At 42.1% G+C, this 22,077-nt stretch overlaps 1 protein-coding gene across 2 annotated transcripts in view; it reads left to right on the top strand.

Moving 5' to 3' along the window:
• iglon5 (IgLON family member 5) overlaps window positions 1-22,077 on the top strand; it is a 149,762-nt gene that overhangs the window by 85,350 nt on the left and 42,335 nt on the right. Inside the window, exon 1 of one of the 2 annotated variants that reach the window (XM_034698232.1) lies at window positions 11,595-11,694. The exons of the other annotated variant lie outside the window; for it this stretch is intronic. Within the exon in view, the coding sequence (XP_034554123.1) occupies window positions 11,631-11,694 (64 nt within the window). The 5' untranslated portion in view covers window positions 11,595-11,630. Of the gene's footprint in view, window positions 1-11,594; window positions 11,695-22,077 lie in introns of those variants that run through there. 2 annotated transcript variants of the gene reach the window in all.

Genomic DNA, 22,077 nt, shown 5'->3' on the forward strand with positions numbered 1-22,077 from the left:
ATTTGTCAAATAGATTAACCAAAGCTGGAAATTATGACAACTTTATTCTCATAATTTTGCAAATTTATTCTTGAGATCTCAGTTTGTTTCATTCTTATCAGGCGCCTGCTTCTCTGTTGTCGTATTTGAATCTTCCACAGAGATCAGTAAAAATATATATATTTTGAAAACTCTGTGTACAATGGCAAAATAATCTGAATCCTCTTTCCATTCAATAAAAGCAGCAAAAACGTAGAAGACTTCAATAAACAAGACCTTTGTATTATTTAGCACCTGAGAGTGCCAGACTGATTTGAATCAGGAACTATATAATCAGCGTCTGAGCTATATTAAAAGAACTGCAACACATTCAAAGGCAGCTTTTGCTACTTTACAGTTTTCATTAATAGCACAGACAGGCTAAACAAAAAAAAAAAGACTAAGCCAGGAAGATGGATGACTTAATTGTTGGAACATCTTTGCGAAAGGTTTAAAGAGCTACATAAAGAGAATAGAAAAAAACAGAGTAAGGGAAATAACATTATTTTGTGTCATAGAGCTGCAATATTAATGATAAGATATACAAAATGTCACCTGCTGCAGGAAAACAAAAGTTAAGCTGATGATGAAAGGTCAGACAGGTCTGAAAAAACAAAAGAAAAAACAAAGCTGGATGAGTTACCTTAAGGTTGTTGACTAATATCATATGCAGTTAATTCAGAAACTAATTGCCACACCGAACCTGAGGCCTTCAGGGCTGCTGAGGGTATGGAACCCTGCGGCTGTTTCTTGCCTCACCTGGGGGGAAATCCAGACTAAATCCATATGAAGCAACCTTGGGGAGCAGGAATCAGCAGGCCAGATTGGAGTAACAGTGTGTGTGTGCATGACATCTTTCTGTTAATGTGTGCTTTTATGACACTGCATGCATTAGGGTTGCTGGTGTGTGTGCAGGTGAGTGATGAGCACTGCAGAGCTTTAGTGCAAAAGCTTGTGCTTAGAAATCACAGAGGGGGGATGCTTGTGACTTGATTCGCCCTGCTTCTTCTATAGATGGGGCCCCCTCTTTTTATAACACGCAATCACACACACACACATGCACACACGCTGTTTGGAGATATAAAATAAGAGAGAGATAGGGAGGGAGAGAGAGAGAGGTGAAGGGAAGAGAGAACCCTCACATCCTTTTAACTGGGTCTCATAAATCACCGACAGCAGCATGGCAGGATTATGTTGTCAAGTTAAAAATTGCATCCGCGTGAGTGTGTGTGTGCGTGAGTGTGTATATGCACCCTTGTGTGTGTTTGTAACGTGTTGCTGCCTACAGTAGGACAGGTGGCGAGCCTTTGACACAGCATTGTTCATTCGTTGTTTGTTGGAGGAGGGATACAAAAAGCCACCTCGCACGGCAGAGACAGCTGAACAACTTAAAAAGGCTCATCTGAAAAACTGAACAGGTGGATGAAAAGCTGCGACAGAGATGTAAAGGTTTTACGGTGAGGGAGAGGAGGCCCACGGTGTGTTTGGGTGCGTATTAGAGAGAGTGAAAGTATGAGAAAAAGAATTAGGATGCCTCAGTAGACTCATCGAGAGAGAGAGAGGACACAGAGAGAGAGAGAGAGAGAGAGATGCATCATGATAGCATGGGGGAAGTGAAGTGGGAGTATATTTAGAGGCGGGGTAGAAAAGATGGAAAGGATGAGAAAAAAAGAGAGAAAGATGCAGGGGGGGGAGAAAGTCCATCAGAGATCTGTGGTTGGAGGCTTCAATCAATTATTAACGCCATGCAGATTAGCAGCACAGCCGACAAACGATGCAATGATGGCTGTCAGTTTCCCCCGCACCGCCGCCTACCTCAGGGAATGACGGAGAAGGAGAAAACAAGGGGGAGAAACAGCAATGATGAGAGATGATTTGGAGGAGGAAAAAAAAGTTGGAGCAAAGTTGTTTTGTGGTTTATTTATTCCTCAGGGAGAGAGGAAGTGGGAAGGACAAGGACTGTATGAGCGAGTGAGGAGGATGATATCTTAATCAGAGCCAGAGAGAAGACGAGCAGGCAGCTCCCATGACGGTGAAGTTGTGTTTAGGTCAGTAAAAGTATGAAGGAAGATATCCTGAGGTGTTACAGATTTGTAAACTAGTGGGAGATTTGCTAAACCCTTTGCCCTTTTAGAGGCCGAGGTGTAGGATTTAGTGCTATCGAGCCATAAGACTGCAACCAAATCATAAACTCACGAAAAATACGAAAAGCATTCACTGGAGCCAGGTTTTTGCTTCCTCTGCAGATTTGAAGGACTCATTCTGAGGGGACAAAACTCAGCAGTTAGGAATTTACAGTTATCCTAAACTAACAAAACACACATGTGAATATTGGACTTGTCAATAAATCCTGCCAAATTCTACCAACTGGTCCTTCAATAACCCTCTACTTAGATGATTGATGCAAATCAGCAAACATCACCACTGTTTATGCAGTTTTAACTTTGTATTTAAAGTTATGGGTTTTTTTGGCCTTTTTGCCTTTATTAGATAGTAGATAGTAGTGGGAAGTAGAGAGTGGTGGAAGACCTGCAGGAAATGGTCGACCGGCGACGCCTGCAACGAAGACTGTAGCCTCTATATGTGGGGCGCTTAGACCGCTAGGCCACCAGCGCCCCACGTTAAATTTGTATTTAGTTAATGGGTTTTTTAAACATATGACAAGAACAATATGTTAACAGGATCAACAGAATTGCTACTTCTCTTTATTGTATGTAACTTGTAGGTTAACTGAATGAAACAAGCATTAAAAGAAATGTTCTCCATTTCACATTTTATTGATGGAAAGTGATTCAGTGAATCAGTAGCCTCTTCCAGAAGTTACACCTCAGCCTAGTCTCTGGAATATACTGTACACCTTTCCTTTGTAGGCCCCTTAAAACTGCATGTTAGCTGGGAAGTTGCTGAATGGTGACAGTAGCTGTTTTCTGATGGAAGCTACTGGACTAACAAAAGTTGACTTACCTCAGAATGTGGCAGGGTTTCCGCTCACCACTCATGAACACAGCAGTAAAACATTTGAGCTTCCTACCCTTAGCATGACATCAGTTAAAGGTCACATATTATGCAAAATCAACTTTTTAATGGTTCTCTACCTGAAATATGTGTCCCTGGCATGTCTACAAACTCCCCGAAAAATGAAAAAAATCCATTCTGCCCCTGTTTTGATTTTTCCACCTTTCTGTAAATGTGTGCTGAAACAAGCTGTTTCAGTTTTCTGTGTTTTTCATACGTCATAATGCCATCCGGTCTGTAACGGAAGTCAGAGCTCGGAGCTTGTTCAGCCCATTGACTGTATGAAATACAACTCAAGTCCTCCTCCGTTTTTCATTACCTGCACAAATGTGTGCTAACAAGGAGCTTAGGAGGGAGGCATGCTAGTTGTAGGCTGTCTTAATAAACACAAAGGTCAGTTTTACTCCCCACGTCTGCAGATTTGAAGATCTAGTGGATGATTTTTATTTTTCATGGAAAAGTGCTAGCGCTAGTTAGCATAGCCACATAGCTACATGTTCGTTGCTGTGTACCAAGACACACTTCTACATACTGACAAATAAAACAACAAGAAACACTAAATCTGTGACCAATCCTTCAGCAAGGTCCTGCTGCAGGCGCCTCTCCATCAGGATCAGATTCAGGATCAAATTCAGAGGGTTGAAGTAATGCGGGTCTGTGAGCAGCCGTGTCTATTCAGCCAACATGTAAACATTAGATCAACATGCTGGAGAGCCGAGGCCACATCCACTTTCTGAGGGGGCGTGATCAGAGAGCTCAGTCTTATTAAAGGCACAGACACAGAAGACAGCCTGTTCTGAGCAGGGCTGAAAAAAAGGGGTTTACAGGCATGCCAAAATCTGATTTCAAAGTGTTTTTTGAGCATAAACTTTAAAGACACGTTCTTGGGACCTCTGAGACCAATATATTTTGATGAAAAAGAGCATATGTCACCTTTAATGATCGTCATTTGAACATGGTTTACAACACTATTACTTATAGCCTGTGAAGTCACCTCTCATGTTACAGTCCTCTGATTTGAAGTTGGGAAACATCTGGTTTCTTTGGGATCATTCAGTTTGCTTTAGTCTGGCTTGCACCCGCCAACTATAGCGTCTGCTGTGGAGAAGAGGTCGAAAGACATTGTAACAACATTTCAATCAGGAGAGACACAATTTGAAGATTAAAGGTTATTTATTACAACTTAATGAACAATGAAACTTGACAGAAATCTTTGGCAGGACTCTATGGGGATAATTTTGTGAGCGTAGGATGTGTGAATTTGGCAGCAGAGGAAATCCCCCAAGAGTCCAGACACTGGTGGTGGTGGTTGATGAATTCCAGGAATTGAAGACTTTGCGGAGACCAGGTGGAGATGGGGAGGTGGAGGGATGCCTCTAGCTGGAGAGAGAGACACATTTAAAAAGACAGCAGAAAGTTAATAGGCTGAGGATAAGGGTGTGCCACTGAGCTATTGGATGACAGACGCTGCTGATTAACCAATGACAGCTCTGTAGCGTGCAGCTGGAAGCGGGTGAGCTATTGAACGAGGGAGAGGAGAGTTAAACAACTGCTGTGATTGCTTTTATAGTCTTCCTGTCCGAACTTTCGCTAGAGTTACATATAAAAGAGGCGCGTATCAAATAAGTTGACGAACAACGTACACAACCCTTTTCACAGTACTGCACTCTGTATCTGGGACATCCTCTGGCTTTTTTTGACTCACAAACAAGAGAGACTCCCTTTATGCAATAATCCCAGACTACCTCAAATGCTGCCCAAGACCTAACGGATAGCCCTGTGTGGAGCATTACTGTTTATTTTATTTCTGGAAGTTGAACCAGATGATGCTAAGATATGTGTGTGTATGTATGCATGTTTTTTTTATGTATTTTATGTGGATACATGCACATTCTATGTATGTATTCTAACAGTTAGATCCAGTATTGCAGGTAAGTCCTGTACATAACTTCTATCCAAACAGCCCACTGCTCAGTTTTTCCACACTGAAAACTGTGATTGAAGGTTGCAGTAATTAGCACCATGTTCTCTTCAAAGAGGTGTAAAACACATTATATAAGAAAAATATTAAATATATTATTATATAACATGTTTGTTAACGTCCCAGCATAAGACTCAACCAATAAACCTCTATAAGAAGTGTGAGATTTGAAAGAGTACAGCAGCCCTACAGGAAATCGTGTAACACCCAGAGAGGACAGATACAACATCAAGCCGACATCAGTTCGCTGTGCTTTCTCTCTGCACATCCAGAAAAACCCCTGAGTCTAGTCTTTTTTTTCTCTTCATTTTTTATCAAAAGTACTTTGTCTAAAATGTCAGGAGTACAAAAGCACAGCAAGGTGATGTTGCCCACTTTCCCAAAAAAAGTTTGGGAGTAGACCGAGAACTTGAACTTGTGACCTCTGCGTGGGAGAACAGCTTTCACCTGGGGCAGTGAAAGCAACCAGCGTTGTCAGGGGAGATGGTGATGATGACGAGGCAGTTTGTTTGCAGAGGGGAGAAAAAGGGAGGGTAAAGAAACAAAAAGAGTGAGAAAATTGGAGAAAGGGAGAGAGAGGGAGGATTTGGAGGGGGGAGGATAACTTGGCCTTAAAATGTAAAGTTGTAGAACCCTCCAGGGCTGCACAGCTGGGATGCCCTTGAGTTAGCACAATTAACCTATACACCCATTGGTGCTATACATAGCTCTCTACAGAGGTTACATAGAAAAGTGTGGAGTAGTGCATGTAAAATCTCCCACTATTCATAAATCATTCAGTGCTACCTCAGGATGTGCTGACATATGGGAACGCCCACACAAGATACTCTAAGTACACAGTCCTCTCTCTGATGTCCCCCCTATGTAAAGTACCGTGTTAGAGCAGACTTAAGTCTTAAGTCTGGGCGACTAAATATTACTGGGAAAATACAACTATGCTGAAATGTATATGGATACTAGAATATCTTTAATAGAATATTTGAGTTTCTGAGGACTTTTTTCTTTAAGCAGATTTCATTTTTTCTAACTTTCCACTCAAAAATGTTGAGTCATAAAATGTTTAACTCTGGGTGTAGAAAGTTATCCACCAAATTGTGTGATTTGGTATGCATACCTTCACTTTTGCCTTCAGATAACTAAGATAAATGTGTGGTGAACAGGTGTTTATGCTAATTAGAATCCTGATAGGGTCAGCAGGACTCTGGCGCAAAGCAGAGGGGTCTTATCTCACGAGGAGTGACTCTCTAAGTAACTTGCAGATGCTCTCACCAGCTCTGCTGCTGTTGCCTGGATTGCAAGACAGGCTGTTGCTCCACTTTTCCCTATCAGAGATGGTTGGGACCCAATAACTCCTCAGGCTGCTCTCACATCTGTGCCTGGTAACTGTCATTATCTCCCGGCTATCAGGACCAGACTGAGACAGAAACTTGCATTTTTGGACTCCTCAGATTGTCAGATTGTCACTTTTGCTATTGAGAATTTCTCCCCGCTGTTATGAAATGTAGACCAATAAGAATCAAGGATTTAACCAAGTTGGGTAATAATATTTAAATCAGTGGATCCCAACTGTCACTACTTTCTGATTCCCTAAAATGAAGCAATGTCTGGTAGCCCTGACTCAGGTAAGAATGACTGGACCAGAATGGACTTGTACTTATATAACGCTTTGCTAGTCTGTCAAAGTGCTTTTACATACTACTCGTCGCATTCACCCATTGATGGTAGAGGCTGCAAATGTAAGGAACCATCAGTATTAGCTGATCTTTGTACACATTCACACACCGCTGAACAACAGCGGGAGCAATTTGGGGTTCAGTGTCTTGCTCAAGGACACTTCGACATGTGACTGACGGAGCTAGGATCGAACCGCCAACCTTATGATTGTAAAGGCTGATTTATACTTCTGCGTCGCCCCTACGCAGCAGGGGCTGACGCGGACATGAGCCCCACATACTTGTGCGTCGATGCGTCCGTGTCGCGCAGCAATTCTCCTCCGAAACACTTGAGCGCAGTGCGGTCTCTCTGATAGCCGGTCGCCTGCTTCCGGTCCTGCTACGATCTCTGTTTACTTTTCCACATCGATTCAGAGCGTGTTCTGTTAATCTACAGCTGATACATGTTGCTGTTTATCATACAGACATGATTACATGAAGAATAGAGAGGAGGAGATGAAATACACGGCCGATGTGTGGCCGATGTCCGGGATCCCGGAAGTGCTGTGAATGCGGGAAAGACAAAGCCGTCGAGCGGACCAATCACAGAGCTTGCGGTCCGCGTCGGCTCTAAGCGTAGTTACATTTTGGAGGAGGTGCACGTCAGCTACGTGCGTAGGCCTCTGCGTAGGTACGGGAGCTACGCGGACCTACGGCGTAGGCTACGCCGTCGATTCGATGCAGAAGTATAAATCAGCCTTAAGACGACCGACTCTCCCAACTGAACCACAGCCGCCCCTCTCAACACTCTCTGTTGTGTTTTCATGGAAAGTTGAGTTGCAGTTATAGTATCGTTTTCAACCATTTTATTCCTCTACCAGGAGTAGCAGCAACTTGAAATTATAGAAAACAAAACATTCACAGGGTTTCTCTCACAGGCATACTTTCTACGCCTTGACGTTTTCATGAGCAAAGTCACTAATTGCATTTGCTAGCAAACGCAAACACAAGTAGTACACTCACACATGTCAACACACCGCCCTATTTCTGGGAGATTTTGGCATGCATAGTTCCATAGTTAGTTTCATACATTTAACAGGAGAACAATGAAAGTGCAGAGAGGAGCGAGAATGCCTGCCTCCTCATGAAAAAAAATCCCCTCTGATATGCAGCAAATGCGGTGCAAAAAGTAAAAGTATGCCGCACTCTTTGCTGTAACCCTGCAATATCCTCAAAGGGATGTTGACTTACCCCCTATGCCACATGTCCACAGTAATTAAAGGTAATAGAGGTCCTAGTGGAAATGCTAATCCACTCATTTTCCATTAGATCCAGAGGACCTCACTGCAGGAGCAGTGTACCAAGTCACATTGGAAACTGGACTCGCTTTAAGTTATTTAAGAAACAAGCCAAACACATTTGCTCGGTCAGTTGAGCAATGCAACTTTATTTGGGTCTAATCCTGAGTGAAATCCAGATGATATCATGAAAGCAAATTTGATTATGAGCATAATCCTAATCCTCATCATTTCTACATACAGTATCTCACAAAAGTGAGTACACCCCTCACATTTCTGCACATATTTAATTATATATTTTTATGGGGCGCAACTGAAGAAATGACACTTTGACACAATGTAAAGTAGTCAGTGTACAGCTTGTATAACAGTGTAAATTTACTGTCCACTAACTTGACACCCAGCCATTAATGTCCAAACCACTGGCAACAAAAGTAAGTACACCCCTAAGTGAAAATGTCCAAATTGGGCCCAAAGTGTCAATATTTTCTGTGGCCACCATTATTTTCCAGCACTGCCTTAACCCTCTTGGGCATGGAGTTCCCCAGAGCTTCACAGGTTGCCACTGGAATCCTCTTCCACTCCTCCATGATGACATCACAGAACTGGTGGATGTTAGAGACCTTGCACTTCTCCACCTCCTGTTTGGGGATGCCCCACAGATGCTCAATAGGGTTTAGGTCTGGAGACATGATAGGCCACTCCCATCACCTTTACCCTCAGCTTCTTTGGCAAAGCAGGGGCCCTCTAGGAGGTGTGTTTGGGGTCGTTATCAGTATGTCACAGTACATGTTGGCATTCATGGTTCCATCAATGAACTGTAGCTCCCCATTGCCAGCAGCACTCATGCAGCCCCAGACCATGACACTCCCACCACCATGCTTGACTGTAGGCAAGATACACTTGTCTTTGTACTCCTCACCTGGTTGCCCCCACACACGCTTAACATCTTCTGAACCAAATAAATTTATCTTGGTCTCATTAGACCACAAGACATGGTTACAGTAATCCATGTCCTTAGTCTGCTGTCTTTAGCAAACTGTTTGCGGGCTTTCTTGTGCATCAGTTTAGAAGAATTGTGAGGGGTGTACTCACTTTTGTCAGATACTGTATATTCTCCATGTTTTTATTATTATTTATGATTGTTTTTCTTTCTTCGTCCTTATGATTTGTCTTTAGTTGTGTCTTAAACTTGTACCACTTCATCCTTATGTTGAATGTCTCTCATTATGTGGGCCACTTGACAAGCCCTTTGTGTTTTTTGGCTCCTCCTGCACATTTTTTGTCAGTGGTTAGTCACTGCTTAATTTACTTCTCAAGTCTGTATAATCCTGCCTCTTGTTATTGAGCAATAATGTTTTGGGTTTTTTTTGCGTACGTGCAATAACACAGAATGATTCAAAATCAAATAATCCATGACCTTCAAATTAAAAGTCTGTGGCTCCTTCTCTACCTGTTCATTATCTAGTGCAACATCATCACAATACTGCATCTACTCGCAGCCCATTGTTAAATGTCAATGAGTTGAGGGAAGCTACAACAAAGTATTGCTTTTGCTTCTCGGGTTATTTCATGTACAGTTATGGAGGCCTTAGAGGCAAGAGTCTGCTTTAATCCAGATATAATGTAATGCACCGTTAACTCAAATGATGCTCTGTCTTATTGTATCCTTTAAATCCCCTTGTGACTCATCAGCTTTACTCTGCCACCCCTTGAGGGGGCCGACATATGCATGTTTATGCCTAACTAAATTACAGAATGCCATGTTCCCTCCTGTCAGAAATTACTTATGTAACTGGATGTAATCACCTCTGATAGACAAATCCACAAAAATCCAATAGACACTCAACAGATTTTTCAATTTAGAAGATTTTTCATTAAGACCTTGGATGGTTTCTCCCTGAGAACATACTTTTTACAAACCTTGTTTCCTTGCCACTGTCACCTTTTGTAGACTTCCATAATGAGTGCCTTCACCCACTCTTGGTGCTTTTTTTTTAAGCTTTCAGAGACCAAGGGCAGACTTAATTAAGCATAAAATTCTGCAAGGTGTGAGAATTAAATAGAAAATAAAAGAAACAAAAGACAAGGGTGGTGCTTGTTGAAAAGTTTGGGACTGAAACATAACTTTGGTGTTGGTTAACTCGCCTGAGGCTCCCTTCGGATAAAGAGTTTTCAAGCTTGCTAGATAGTAACAAGGATTTTCAATTAACCAGAGAGGCACTGAGAAAAAGGGATGGGTGGTGAGGGATCTCTGAGAGAAGAGCAAAAAGTAAAAATACATTAAAGGAGAGTAGGTGATGTGTGTCTATGGCTGGGTGACTTAGTATGCCAGTATCCCCATTCCACATGAAGTGGAAGAGGTGAGGTTGTAGGTGTGTTGGCTTCTATAGACTTTTAAAAGAGGTGATGGCAGACAGTCTATGGTTGTAGCGCTTCTTCCCTCTTTTCATCCCGTTTTTTTAAGCTAGGCCCTGTCGCCAGCGGCTGCCTGCTGCAACATCTGTGGCTGCAAAGTGCCCAAACTTCATTAGTGGAGAGAGACGAGCAGCAGAAAATCCACCAGGAGAGTGACACACAGCGAAAGAAAGAGACGGGTGGAAAGAGAGGGGGACCGAGAGGGCAGGAGCGGACGGGGCAGCGGAAACGTTTTTTGAAGCATTTTAATGACACATTTCTCTCAAAAGAATGTAGAAAAGTCGTAAAAGGAGAGGGAGAGCTGAAGGAATGAGTGGGACTTTGAAAATAGAGTCAAAAAGGTTGATGTGCTTGGAGAGAGCGGCAGACGAGAGATGAGGCAGAGCTAAAGAGAAAAAAACAGGAGGAATGGAGTGAAGCAAAAGGAGAAACGAGGCAGAGAGGAAATGATAACAGAGAGAGAAGCTTGAGGAGAGGGGAGATGATGAGGAAGAGGAGGAGGAGGAGGAGGAGGGGGGCTCACAGGGGGGCTCTGTGTGGCAGCAAGATGTTCTTTGTGCCTGTCAGACTCTGACTAAAGATCAGGATTTGTGTGACACATCTGTACTAAATCTCTAACAATGTCTGTCTCTGTCTTTATCAGGGGAGTTGTGTCTCTCACTCACTTTCTCATGATGTTTTTTTAATTTGAATCCATTACCTACCTCCGCTTTGTTTCTCCCTTGCTTGCCTTTAGAATACTTCATGATCTTTTTGATATAATCTGCAGTGATATGTGACAGGAAGTGTATGAGAGACGATTAAATGCAGCAAAGGTCCTGAACTTGAAAACTCAGCGGGTGGATGGATTTATCCTGCTCATCTAACAGGATTCTTTTGTCTCTCCATCTCACAGCGGTTATTTTGTTTGTGATCCCTCAGATTTATATTATCTTTGCCCGCTTTTCTGCACTTCACTGCATCTCTCTCTCCTCTCCTTCTGCATTCTCACTCCTTCTCAACAGCTCTTCCTCCTCAACCTCCCACCCTCGCTCACCCCAACCCCCTCCATCCAGCCCTTACGCTGTCATCTATCTGCAGCACTGACTCATGATTCCCACGGGGCCGCGAGGTGACAGGGATCATGCAGCTTTGTGGAACTTGTATGCTCAGATAAGCTGCTGAATTAGAGGGTGGAGAAGATCAACTGTGGCATTGCAGGCGAGAGGAGATGAGCAAAGGGGTGAGAAGATAAGAAAAGAGGGAGGTATGGAGGACAGTGGTGGGAAGAGAGCTGAAAGAAGGTGGCAGGAGGAGAGAAAAGAGGAGACAGGTGAGGTCAAGATGGGAATTGAGGGGATGGGTGATGTATCAGGAAGAAGAAATAGCTAAAATGATGATTAAAGTTGCTACACCTGCTTTGCTCTGCAACTGTGGGAGATATAGATGTCTTAAAAAGTTGAGTTATTTCAGAATGAATTAAAAGTATTTGATGTCAAGCAGAGAAAGATAAATGTATGCTAGTCATTTCTGTTAAGCTAACATTGATTTTGCGGACTGTTGTTGCTAGCTAGCTAATTAAGCTTACTAAACAAAGCTAGCTAAAACAATGATTAAAATACTTTGTTTGTTGAAACAAATCTTTATCAGGGATCCTATTTTTCCTCTAGATTTCCACTTTCACATACTATTGTGATTAAAGACAACGGCTAAGCTGGGCTAAATGGAAACAGAAAGTGTCCCGGTCAAGATCCAGTTTATGAAAATAGACATAGCGGTGATTCTGTACTGTGTTTTGAGGAAGTAAGACTATAGCAAAGTCAGTCAGAGCTTGTTTGGCTGCTCAGTTGGGTTCATGTTTGTGTTTTCAAGATGCATGCTTCGAAATTTACAGTAAGAAAGATGACTAAGGCTAACTTCAGCTAATGTCATTCATCTAATACTGTTCTGAGGCTGTAACCAAATACAAAAAGGAGCTGGTTATATCAATATTTAACTAGTTACAGAAACAAGGATAGATAGTCATGATGGAAAGATCTCTCTTTCACCTAAACTGTAACTTTCTATTCTCTCTATTCCCCTAAATATACCACAGTTTGTCAGTAAGCTAGCTAGCTGAGCATACATCTTGCCCCTCAAAGGCTCAGCTTCCTTTTTGTATAAAAATACTCATCCTTTCCACTGGGATGGACGTTGAACAATTCCTCAACTCCAACCAACATTCAGTTCTCATCTGATCTCTGCCCAGCTGTCCTATGTCCCTGTGCCCAGGCAAGGTAACTTTATACGTATATCTATAGCTTCTAACCAACCCTCACAATCAAAGTATTCTTCTTCATTATATTTTGCTGGGCTAGCTTGAACAGTTGGCTACACTGCTCGACACCACTCTCATGATTTCTGGTGGTACTGCAGCGTTAGGTCTTTATCAGTATAAGCTTCCAGAAAGAAAAAATATTGAGCGCAGAGTACGGGGAAAATTCTCAGTGCTGATTTATGCTCTATGTCAGACACTCATACGGATATGCACAAATTTAAGGGTGACACAAACATGGTTAAGCCAATTGCTTCCTCTTTTGCTTTGTTTGTTTGTGACTTTGTACAGCTTTATAAAGAAAGCCAACTTGCAAACTTTTTAAGTCACAGTATAGCTTGAAAAAATCAAAGTTTTATCTTATTGGAGTAAGATAGTCACTGTTCAGTGACAAAGTTCTAACAATAAGTCAACTCTCATATTTAAATACATATGTATGTTTGACATCTCTGTGCATAACCATCTGTACAAAGAGCTTCTGCATGCAAGCTTACAACATCATGCAAATATACACTGTAGTCTATGGCAAACAATGAAGAGATTGACAGCCAGACACGGAATAAATGACTGATGCAATTTACTCATCTGTATAAGACCATATGAAGAGAAATGAGGAGAGAACAGAGCAAGAAAAGTCTTACAATGTGTGAAATCCTGCAGGGTATAAAGGCCTTACACTGAGAGGACCCCATTATAAAGGAACTGGAGCATTGGGTTAGAGGTGTATAGGTCACAAAGGGTGTTTTTAAAAACAGGAATGAGCTGCTGCTTTGACAACTCTATCCCTCTTTTTATTCCTTCATCTTCCTGTCAGATAATCCTTTTTACATATTGCTCTTCCTCAAGGAAAAATACATTATTAATGGTGTTAAATACACACCCTGTCCATTTTGCAGTTTGGTGTTTTTTACTGGTGGAATTATGATGCGACATTGAATAAAATGCTTAGCAGGGATGTTTCAGTTCTACTGTTCTAAAAAATCTTCAGTTTTGGTTTGAGTCCAAAAAGTTAAGAGGAGAAATGCAGTGTAGACTGGATTAAGCTGTGCTGAAGATATCACTTTTCTCAGCAGGCACTTCAGCCTCCATAGAAAAAAATGCAAAGCAGGTTTCAAAAAATGTTACTAACTCTTGCGCTCGAGCAGGAAAATTCTTGGAACCACATTAAAACTATAGCTCTAAAGAGACTGGGCAGGTTGCAGAAAAGTGGGAGCACTAAGAAGTAACTTACTTCTGCAATACATGCAAAGTAATTCCTGGAACACACAGAGAAATCACAGATTAATGATAAGTTATGGAACAGAATAAAAAAATCTGTGGAAAGTTTATTCCTCAGAAATATTCACCTAATCTTCTCTAACATCTTCTCTTTGTTCAAACAGTTTGCTCAATCAGGCGCTGAATTTACTGAGTCAGGCACAGGCGTGTCTTAGAGGAGGTTAACTTACATCTCCGGGGGATGATATTAATCCTTTGCTCCAGACTCTTGTGCAAACATGGAGGACAAACATCTGGTTAATGTTTTGTCGGGTCATTTGCAGATGAAGTCGCTGGCGATGCAACACCGAGTGAAAAAAGATAATGAGACAGCGTAAGAAAAAGGTTAGAAATTATATGTTAAAACAGATGTGGTTGAGACACATTGAGACACTTGTCTGCATGCTGAGTTGGAACACTTAATGACGTGTTAATTGAAGATGTATGATAGTCTTAGGTGTGTTTTACACTGCAACTCTTTGTGAAACCTGTTAATCCTGCAGCTCCAAAGACGGCTATTCTACCAAAATGTGTCAGTTTTTTGTACTTTAGGTAAGTTTTCCCTTGAGCAAGACTCAACGCAGTGCGTATTCATTTTTTCTCATTCTTTGACATTTGCAATACATCTCTGCAGCTCTGCTTGTTTTATTATTAATACTTCAATTTACTTGTTTTAGTCTTGATGCTCCTTCATTCCGAAGTGTTTTGTAAAAGTGTCAGAAATGTGAAAAATGAATGATTATGCAGTTTTTTCTTTCTTAAACTGTAGTTACAACTGTGAAGGTGACAGTGAGAATGTTTGTATATGTATGAATGAAACACCTGCTTTTGCATTTTTTACGTGGATATGCATATGCATGAGGAATGTCTGCAGTCTCCCCTTGCTCGTGTGTGCTTGTGGCATAGTTGTAAAATTGTTTTTGCAGCTCATTCACACATGAGGGAGAGCGGAGCCAGAGATCATTTTCAGTGCTCCACATGAAGGAGCATTAATCCAATTCAAACAGCTCCGAGTAGATGGCCCCTTAATAACTTATGGTGACTTAGGAATTTGTTTATGTTTGTAACAGCGCACTGAAAGATTAATAGCCTCCTCAATAAGAGTTATACAATCCTTACTGCGAGGAAACACAATGAGAAAACACACAAGAAACTGATGTGTCAAGATAAATGAAAGGCAAATTAGCCAGTGGCAATGTATTTAATTACACTTTACTTCTGTCACACTTTTAGTTATGCCCCTGATTTCCTCATATTCCTCAATTGCCTCCGGCTTTGGTAAAACAGCTTCATCAGTAACATGAGCAAGCAGATTCATCAGTGGCTCAGTCCACCAGGGCTGACATAAACGCACAGCTTAGCTTAGCCCCGAGTAACAGGCTGCATGCTTGTTTCCTCCTCAAACAGACCATGACACATTAATTCACCTTTACCTCTCTCCTCATCTCTCCTTCCTTGATTCTCCGTATTTTTTTTCTGCATGTCATACAAGGGGACCCCTCTCAGCTCTGCTCGGCTGCAAAGATTAAATGGGCTTTCTATCGATTGCTCTTTTCTAATGCACCAGCCTCTCCAAAGAAATACCAAAAGCATGTCATCACCCCGGCTGAAAGAAGGGGTTGGGCGAGTGAAAAGTGTTCAAAGTCGGTGTATTTCTAACTTCATCTCTTCTCGGCAAGATGAAGAGAGCAACAAGGGAGCGTGAGAGCAGGGCTATCACGCTGTCAAGGGAATGGGAAGGGGCTTTACTGCAATTGAGCAGTGGCAGCATGCCAGCGATGCCCAAAGCGAGCCAGGGTGTCATCCTGTTGCCATCTGGTGTGAGAGAGGGCACAGGGAGAGGAAGAAATGGAGCTCCAGGATTTGTTGAATGAGACAACACCAGGTATTCACAAAAGGAGGAATGACCTCAACCAAACTCCCCCTCAACTTTCAGACCATAGCCTGAGCTTGTGGTGGCGGTTTGACTCCCGGCCACAGGCTCTCCAACACAGCTGCAGCCAAGCATAACTGGCACGGCGGCCGTGTGTGCGGGAGCTAGCAGTGCCGAGTCACAGCGGTGGTGCAACAATGGCAAGAGCTGCTGCGATTCAAAATGCAAATGAACCCCATCCACAGCTGTAAGCATGGCTGTGGGCACAGCCAGGCGGAATCCGACTGCACACAAACAGACGGAAGTGTGCAAACACATGCACGAAAACAGCCACACATGCATGCACACGCAGTCACACACACACGCACGCAGCAAACAGATTTACACACGCTTGCAAATACACATATGCACCTTCATTTTCTCACTCTCACACTCTCACACACTTCATCTGTACTTGCCAGCGTCTTAGTGCACTGCAGCATACCTCCCTCCTCTGTTTCTTTTTTACCTCCTTCTCCAATTCCTTCCCTCAGGAGCTCCCTCCTAAGCAGGTGTTAGCTGATTTCTGTTCCCTCAGGTAGCTCTGTTTTGTTCTCTGCAGCAAGTGCTGCCGCTGTGAATTATCCTGACAGCACCTTACCCCTGGGCTCTGGCCCTCACCTTCTCCACCCCCACTACTGCCCCCAACTCTCTTCCATCTCTTTCTCGGCTCCCCCCCTCTGAGCCTCCATCCTTCCCTCCCTACCTGGATCTCCTCCTTTCATCCTCGCTCTCTTACCAGCCCCTGTGGTGCCGGTAAAAACTCTGGACAAGCAGCCCAGTGGTTCTGAGTAACACACCAGCCCACACACACAAACACACACGCACAGAAAAAGATAACTCCACAAACACTTTCAAAGTGTGCACTCAAACAAACATGCTGACGAATAGGCACATGCATGAATTCATGGGCACAGACATGTGGTTTGACTGCACCAGGAACCACCTCACTCCAGCAGCACTCTCAGTTATTTGTGCTTTTTATTGAGATGAGTGTGTTGATGTGAAAATGCTGCCGCTCCCCTGTAGACAAAATGTTCCTCCCTCTTGTTTTGCTGTTTGCAAAAAAGGCCCAGACAAAGAATGACTTATTTTAGATTGCTCATTACTTTAGCGGCTTCAGACAGCGGCTAATTGCGCTCCATTCACTCAACGCTATAAATGGTCTTATTACTCTGTTTGAGTATATTACAGATTTTGCATATTCCCACAGAAATATGTCATTATCAGTCAGAAATGAATGGTGGGGGAGAAAATTAATAAGCTAAGTCAGTGGTGGAGCTCTGAAGGCTTATGCATGCAAAAAATTCCAAACAAAAGCTGAATTAGATTTTTTATTCTGCTCCACATTGAGATTCTGGAAATTCACTGAATGTGGTTTAAGCACATCAATCTTTTGTCTTTGATGAAAACTGCAAGACTGTAGCACATTCAGTGTAAGTTAATGTCCAGATTAACAACAGTGGCAGTACTTCTGAGGCACTCATCCAACTCTGTTTTTCTCATTAGTGCTACTACTCAAAAGTGTCATAAGTGACCGCTGGCAGCTTGGATTGCCTGGTCATCCTTTTCAAACACTGGCCAACACTCAGCTGACTCTTTGATGCCTCATTCTTTTTAGACCCCACTTTACAGCCAATGGTCCTATCGAAAGTAACTGCTCCCGTGCTATTACACTCCTTTGTCTCCTGTCACTATCACTGGGTAATTGCTGTTTTTATTGTAGCCTCTTAGAGGCTTGAGTGTAAACTATAGGGTAAGCCTCGACACTGTGCTGGAAGCTTAACCGCATGGCTGGAAATATTTGTTCAGACTCGCAGCACATGACAGAGTGCATATAAACACAGAGGATATGTGGCGACTCTACATATTCACCTTGGATTATTTAGTCTTATATATTTTGACATTGAAGTACAATGTTGGACAAAAGTTTTATTTTATGGTTACAGAAAAACAGATTAATAACCTCTCAAAGATGCAATTATATTTTCTTATCACTTCAGAAAATGAGTTAATCCAACCAAGTCCTGATAAAGTTTAAAGCCTCTGGTTACCCAAATCTACAAAAACATCCTAACTTTAATAAATATATTACAATATTAGAACTGAATTTTAATCTTTTTTTGAAATCTTATCAGTTAAATTGCTGAAAATGTTCTGATACAAGGTGTTAAGATGGTTTATACCTTTTTATATTTATTATGAAAAAAGTATCTAACCAGTCACAAAGAATTACACGCCAAGTCCCGCCCACACTTGTACAACAACATTATGCTGCTCCCACTATATCCAGCTCTTTTCATCTGAGCTAACTCATCTCTTCATCGCCTTTGCTATTAGCTTGTTTGCTACCCATGCACTGCTTGTATTAGCTGTCCGTCTGAATGTATGTCTGCATGTATAGCTATCTACTTATCCCTCAGCCATTGTGTATGCCATCCCCGGCTGCACATCCACCAGTTTATATGACAGCTTGTCAGTCTACTATTTCCCAACTGCGATGGATTTGGAGAAACAGTGGGCAATGTTTTTGTTAAACCATGGTTGAGTCATGCTAAAGCGGTCCCGCATATGCTAGGCCGATTTCCCCCAAGACTGGTTCACCAACTTTGCCCAGAAATCTCAAGGATTAGCCAAACGGCTTCATTTGGCACCCGGAGCCATGCTCTGCCTTCCTGCGCTTCAGTCTTTGCTTCTCTCAGGCATCACATGTCTCAGACTCCCCAAAGTGTGAGCTATTTAGTAATAAAAGTCGTTAGTGATATTTGTAACTCAACACTCAGAAACCATATGAAATCAAATATTTTTAGATGCTGGAGTTTCTTTGTCCTCTGGTTCAGAGTCAGATGGTTCAAACATGTGAGGTTTGTCCAGACTCCTTCTGTGTAGGGCCATGTTGTATTGGTTGGGCCATGGTTTAGTTTGACAATGAAAACATTAGCTGCCACACCCACACACTCCTGAGAAGTTATCATAACTGGAAAATAAGCTGTCTTAACTAAAAGTTAGACATTTATTTTCACTCAGATTTTTTTTTTCTGCTTAATGGAAGATTGAATTTTGATATTCTATATGATTTTTTTATATTTCAGGTTATGTTCACAGAGGCTTTGACTGAAGAGGATGATGTAATTCCCAGCAGTGTGACTTAATTATTTTAAGGACTGAAAGGCATGTTATACATATTTTGTGTTTATTTAGAGTCAGGGCCATGGCATGGGGAATCAGCTCCTCACGCCTGATACATTCACTAGCTATGTGTGTGATTAATCAGTTAAATGTATAAACATCATTGCTAGTCAGCCCCAGAATAATAAACTAACAAGCTAATTATTCATATTTTTGTCATTGTAGGACCATAAATACCGTTCAAATGTTGTGTCTGTAACTGTAGCTCTCATTGGCCTGTTTCCCCAGCTCTACTACCTGGATGTAAACCAGCACGGTGGACTTGTAGAGTAGTGCCAGTAACAGTATTTTCATCCAGGAAACAGAGATGAAGTGGACTCTTTCTGCTTGAGCTTGCCGTAACCATTCGATCAGAGCTGTGAAAGAATTTTCATAAAGTACTGCTCTCCTCTATGAGTTCTCCACTATTCCTGAGTTGGGATGGACCACTGCTGGGCGACCAACTCCTCCTGAGTAAGAAGTGATGCTTTGTTCATAAAGAAACCAAGGTCAGAGAGGCGCAGTAAGCTATAGTCACCCTTTGTACAGATTGCTGTTGACAGATGATGAGTCACACTTTACGTCCAAAGGTACATTTTGCACATACAGCAGACTCTGAGTCATAGAAATGAACACAAGAGGAGAATATTCGAAATCGAGGTGACAGAGAATCACTTTGCTGATGGACATGTCAATTCTCCTTGGCCAAGATTCAATAAATGGCCAACTAGCAGTGGCATTCTACCTCAGCCTAATAAGATAACACAGCTCATCATGACAGTGACTGTGTCTATGTTTAGCTGTGCTCAACACATTGTGCTCATTTTAATAGTTTCTGAGTGTTCTCTTATCTTTGAACCACTATATGAGTCGACAAGTCTGAATTTAAATTTCTGTTCAACAGACTTTAAAATTTGTCACCGATGAAAATCCCTAATACTAACAAAGAGAGCTGAGTACTCCTGTTTGCCAAGCCTTGCCAGCAGACTTGCATAGTTTCAGGTAATTTCATAGCAATTCTGCAATACAAACACCCCCATAGAAGGAAGAAATAGCTGATGCTTCCTCTGAGCCACAAGCTATTTAAAAGGCAGTGCTGGTGGGTGAAAGAACGACTAATTTTGCAGCTGTGTCCTCGACACATTGCAGACTCACATCTGCAATGACTGCGGTTATTTACATGCACCCATCTTGGAAAGATCAAGTCAGGAGAGAAAAGGAATTTCACTTTAACGTTTATGTGATCTTTGCAAATCTGTACTCTCAAAAAGAATTGCAGACTGAGGTGACAGAATCAGAATCAGCTTTATTGGCCAGGTATGCTTGAACACACAAGAAATTTGACTTGGTAAACTGTGCTCTCTTTGTACAAGGCATAAGAATAAGTCATACAAATAAAAATGAAAATATAATAATAATATCAACTATAAATACAAGCTCTTCAAAGAGACAGCTCTTCATTCCAAGTTTGCTGCTAAGAGTCAACAATATCCAAGGTTAGAAAATTATTGTTGTCATAATGAAAAGAATCAAAGTTGCTTTTGAATCCTTCTAAACATGAAACAAATAAAAGGTGCTTAATAAAAAAATTTTTTGGAGTCACAAAGAATATATTGTCCAGCATAATAGGTCCGACACCTGTGTCTTTCTGGAGGGCTACAAATGCTGCGCTTGTTTGCTCAGATTGAGATTTGCCAATGTCACTGGCAGCGTAGCATCAGGAGATGTGAAAACAAAACAGCAAAAAGCAGAGAAATAGATGACTGTAAGTATGTTGACAGTGTATACACAGATATATAAACTATACACGTCTCTAAACATCAACAGGGCTTTGCAAAGCTTCTCTTAGAAATGAAATTAAATCGGCACATTCGTGGGACATCGAGAATACACACAGTGTTTTTGGCAGGAAATACTGTATGCAAATGTAATTTGGCAAGTAAACTTTTCTTTTCAAGAAAACTCGACAGAGAGCCCTCAGCATAAAAACAGAATTGTATCCTGATGTCTAGTAAAAAGAAGAAACAAACACAATGATGCTGAGGCATTAATATCTTGGAAAAAGTTCAGCGTATCCATCTATTGTACTTTACTGTGTGCTTTTACTGTAATACAACACTAAAACACGACTTTACAACTCAGCTGTGCTTATAAAGCCTGTTATTGTCGGAGGATGTTCCACGCAGAGCTGCTTGGTGTGAATCCGTATTTAAAGCTTCCCTCTTAAAGCAGTGACAGCACTTGCCCACAAATCTGTCAAATTACCAGTGTGCAGGGTGTATTTAGGGGAGTCTACAGGGTCTTGTGTAAGGCGGGCGTGTGTGTGTGTGCTCACTGGGAAAGGAAGTAACAGTTTAACTACTGTATTGATTTCAAGAGTGCTAAGGGGTTTAGGCGTCAGTCCAGAGAAAATGGGGGGTAAAAGACAGCGCGAGTGGGGCTCGTCCCTGGTTTCAGCACGCTCGGCTTTTCTCCCACGCTTGATTCGATGGTAAAGGTCTGTGGCTGCCCATTGAAGTTGTACAACTGCTGCATTGAGTACTGTATGGCTGTGTGCACTCTGCAGTGCTCTATTGATTGATGTGTGAAGAGGGATTAGTGGGTGGGAAGGAGGGGAGGGGAGAAGGGGGGGGTGCAAGGATGCTGGATGGGGGAGGCCGGGAAGAGCAGTGCAACCGGAGGCGGAATTGCAGATGCAGCATGTGTACAGTAAAGAAGGGCAGATGTCACATCTGTGGTGAGGCCAAGTTAGACACTCGAGGGTGATGCTGCGCTTTTTGTAGCTGTTGATGGTTTTGGCAAGCTTCTTAGATCGAGCGTTGTAAATCCAGGCTCAGACTAGCATTATTGTGGCCAATAATACCCAAGGAGAACAACTGTGGCTGCACTGAGTGGTCCCAAAAATCAAGCCAATGCAGAGGAACTACAAACTGCAGTTTCCCAAGAGTCCATTAGAGGCTGGCTCCAAAAGCCAGAGAGTCACTTTTAACACCCAGTGTTGAAATGTGCAGTTTTACAGCAGAACTAAACGTGTTTACAGTCAGGTACAAAACAATGGTTTTGGT

This window comes from Notolabrus celidotus, chromosome 12 (assembly GCF_009762535.1).
Source record: "Notolabrus celidotus isolate fNotCel1 chromosome 12, fNotCel1.pri, whole genome shotgun sequence".
NCBI classification, from domain to species: domain Eukaryota; kingdom Metazoa; phylum Chordata; class Actinopteri; order Labriformes; family Labridae; genus Notolabrus; species Notolabrus celidotus.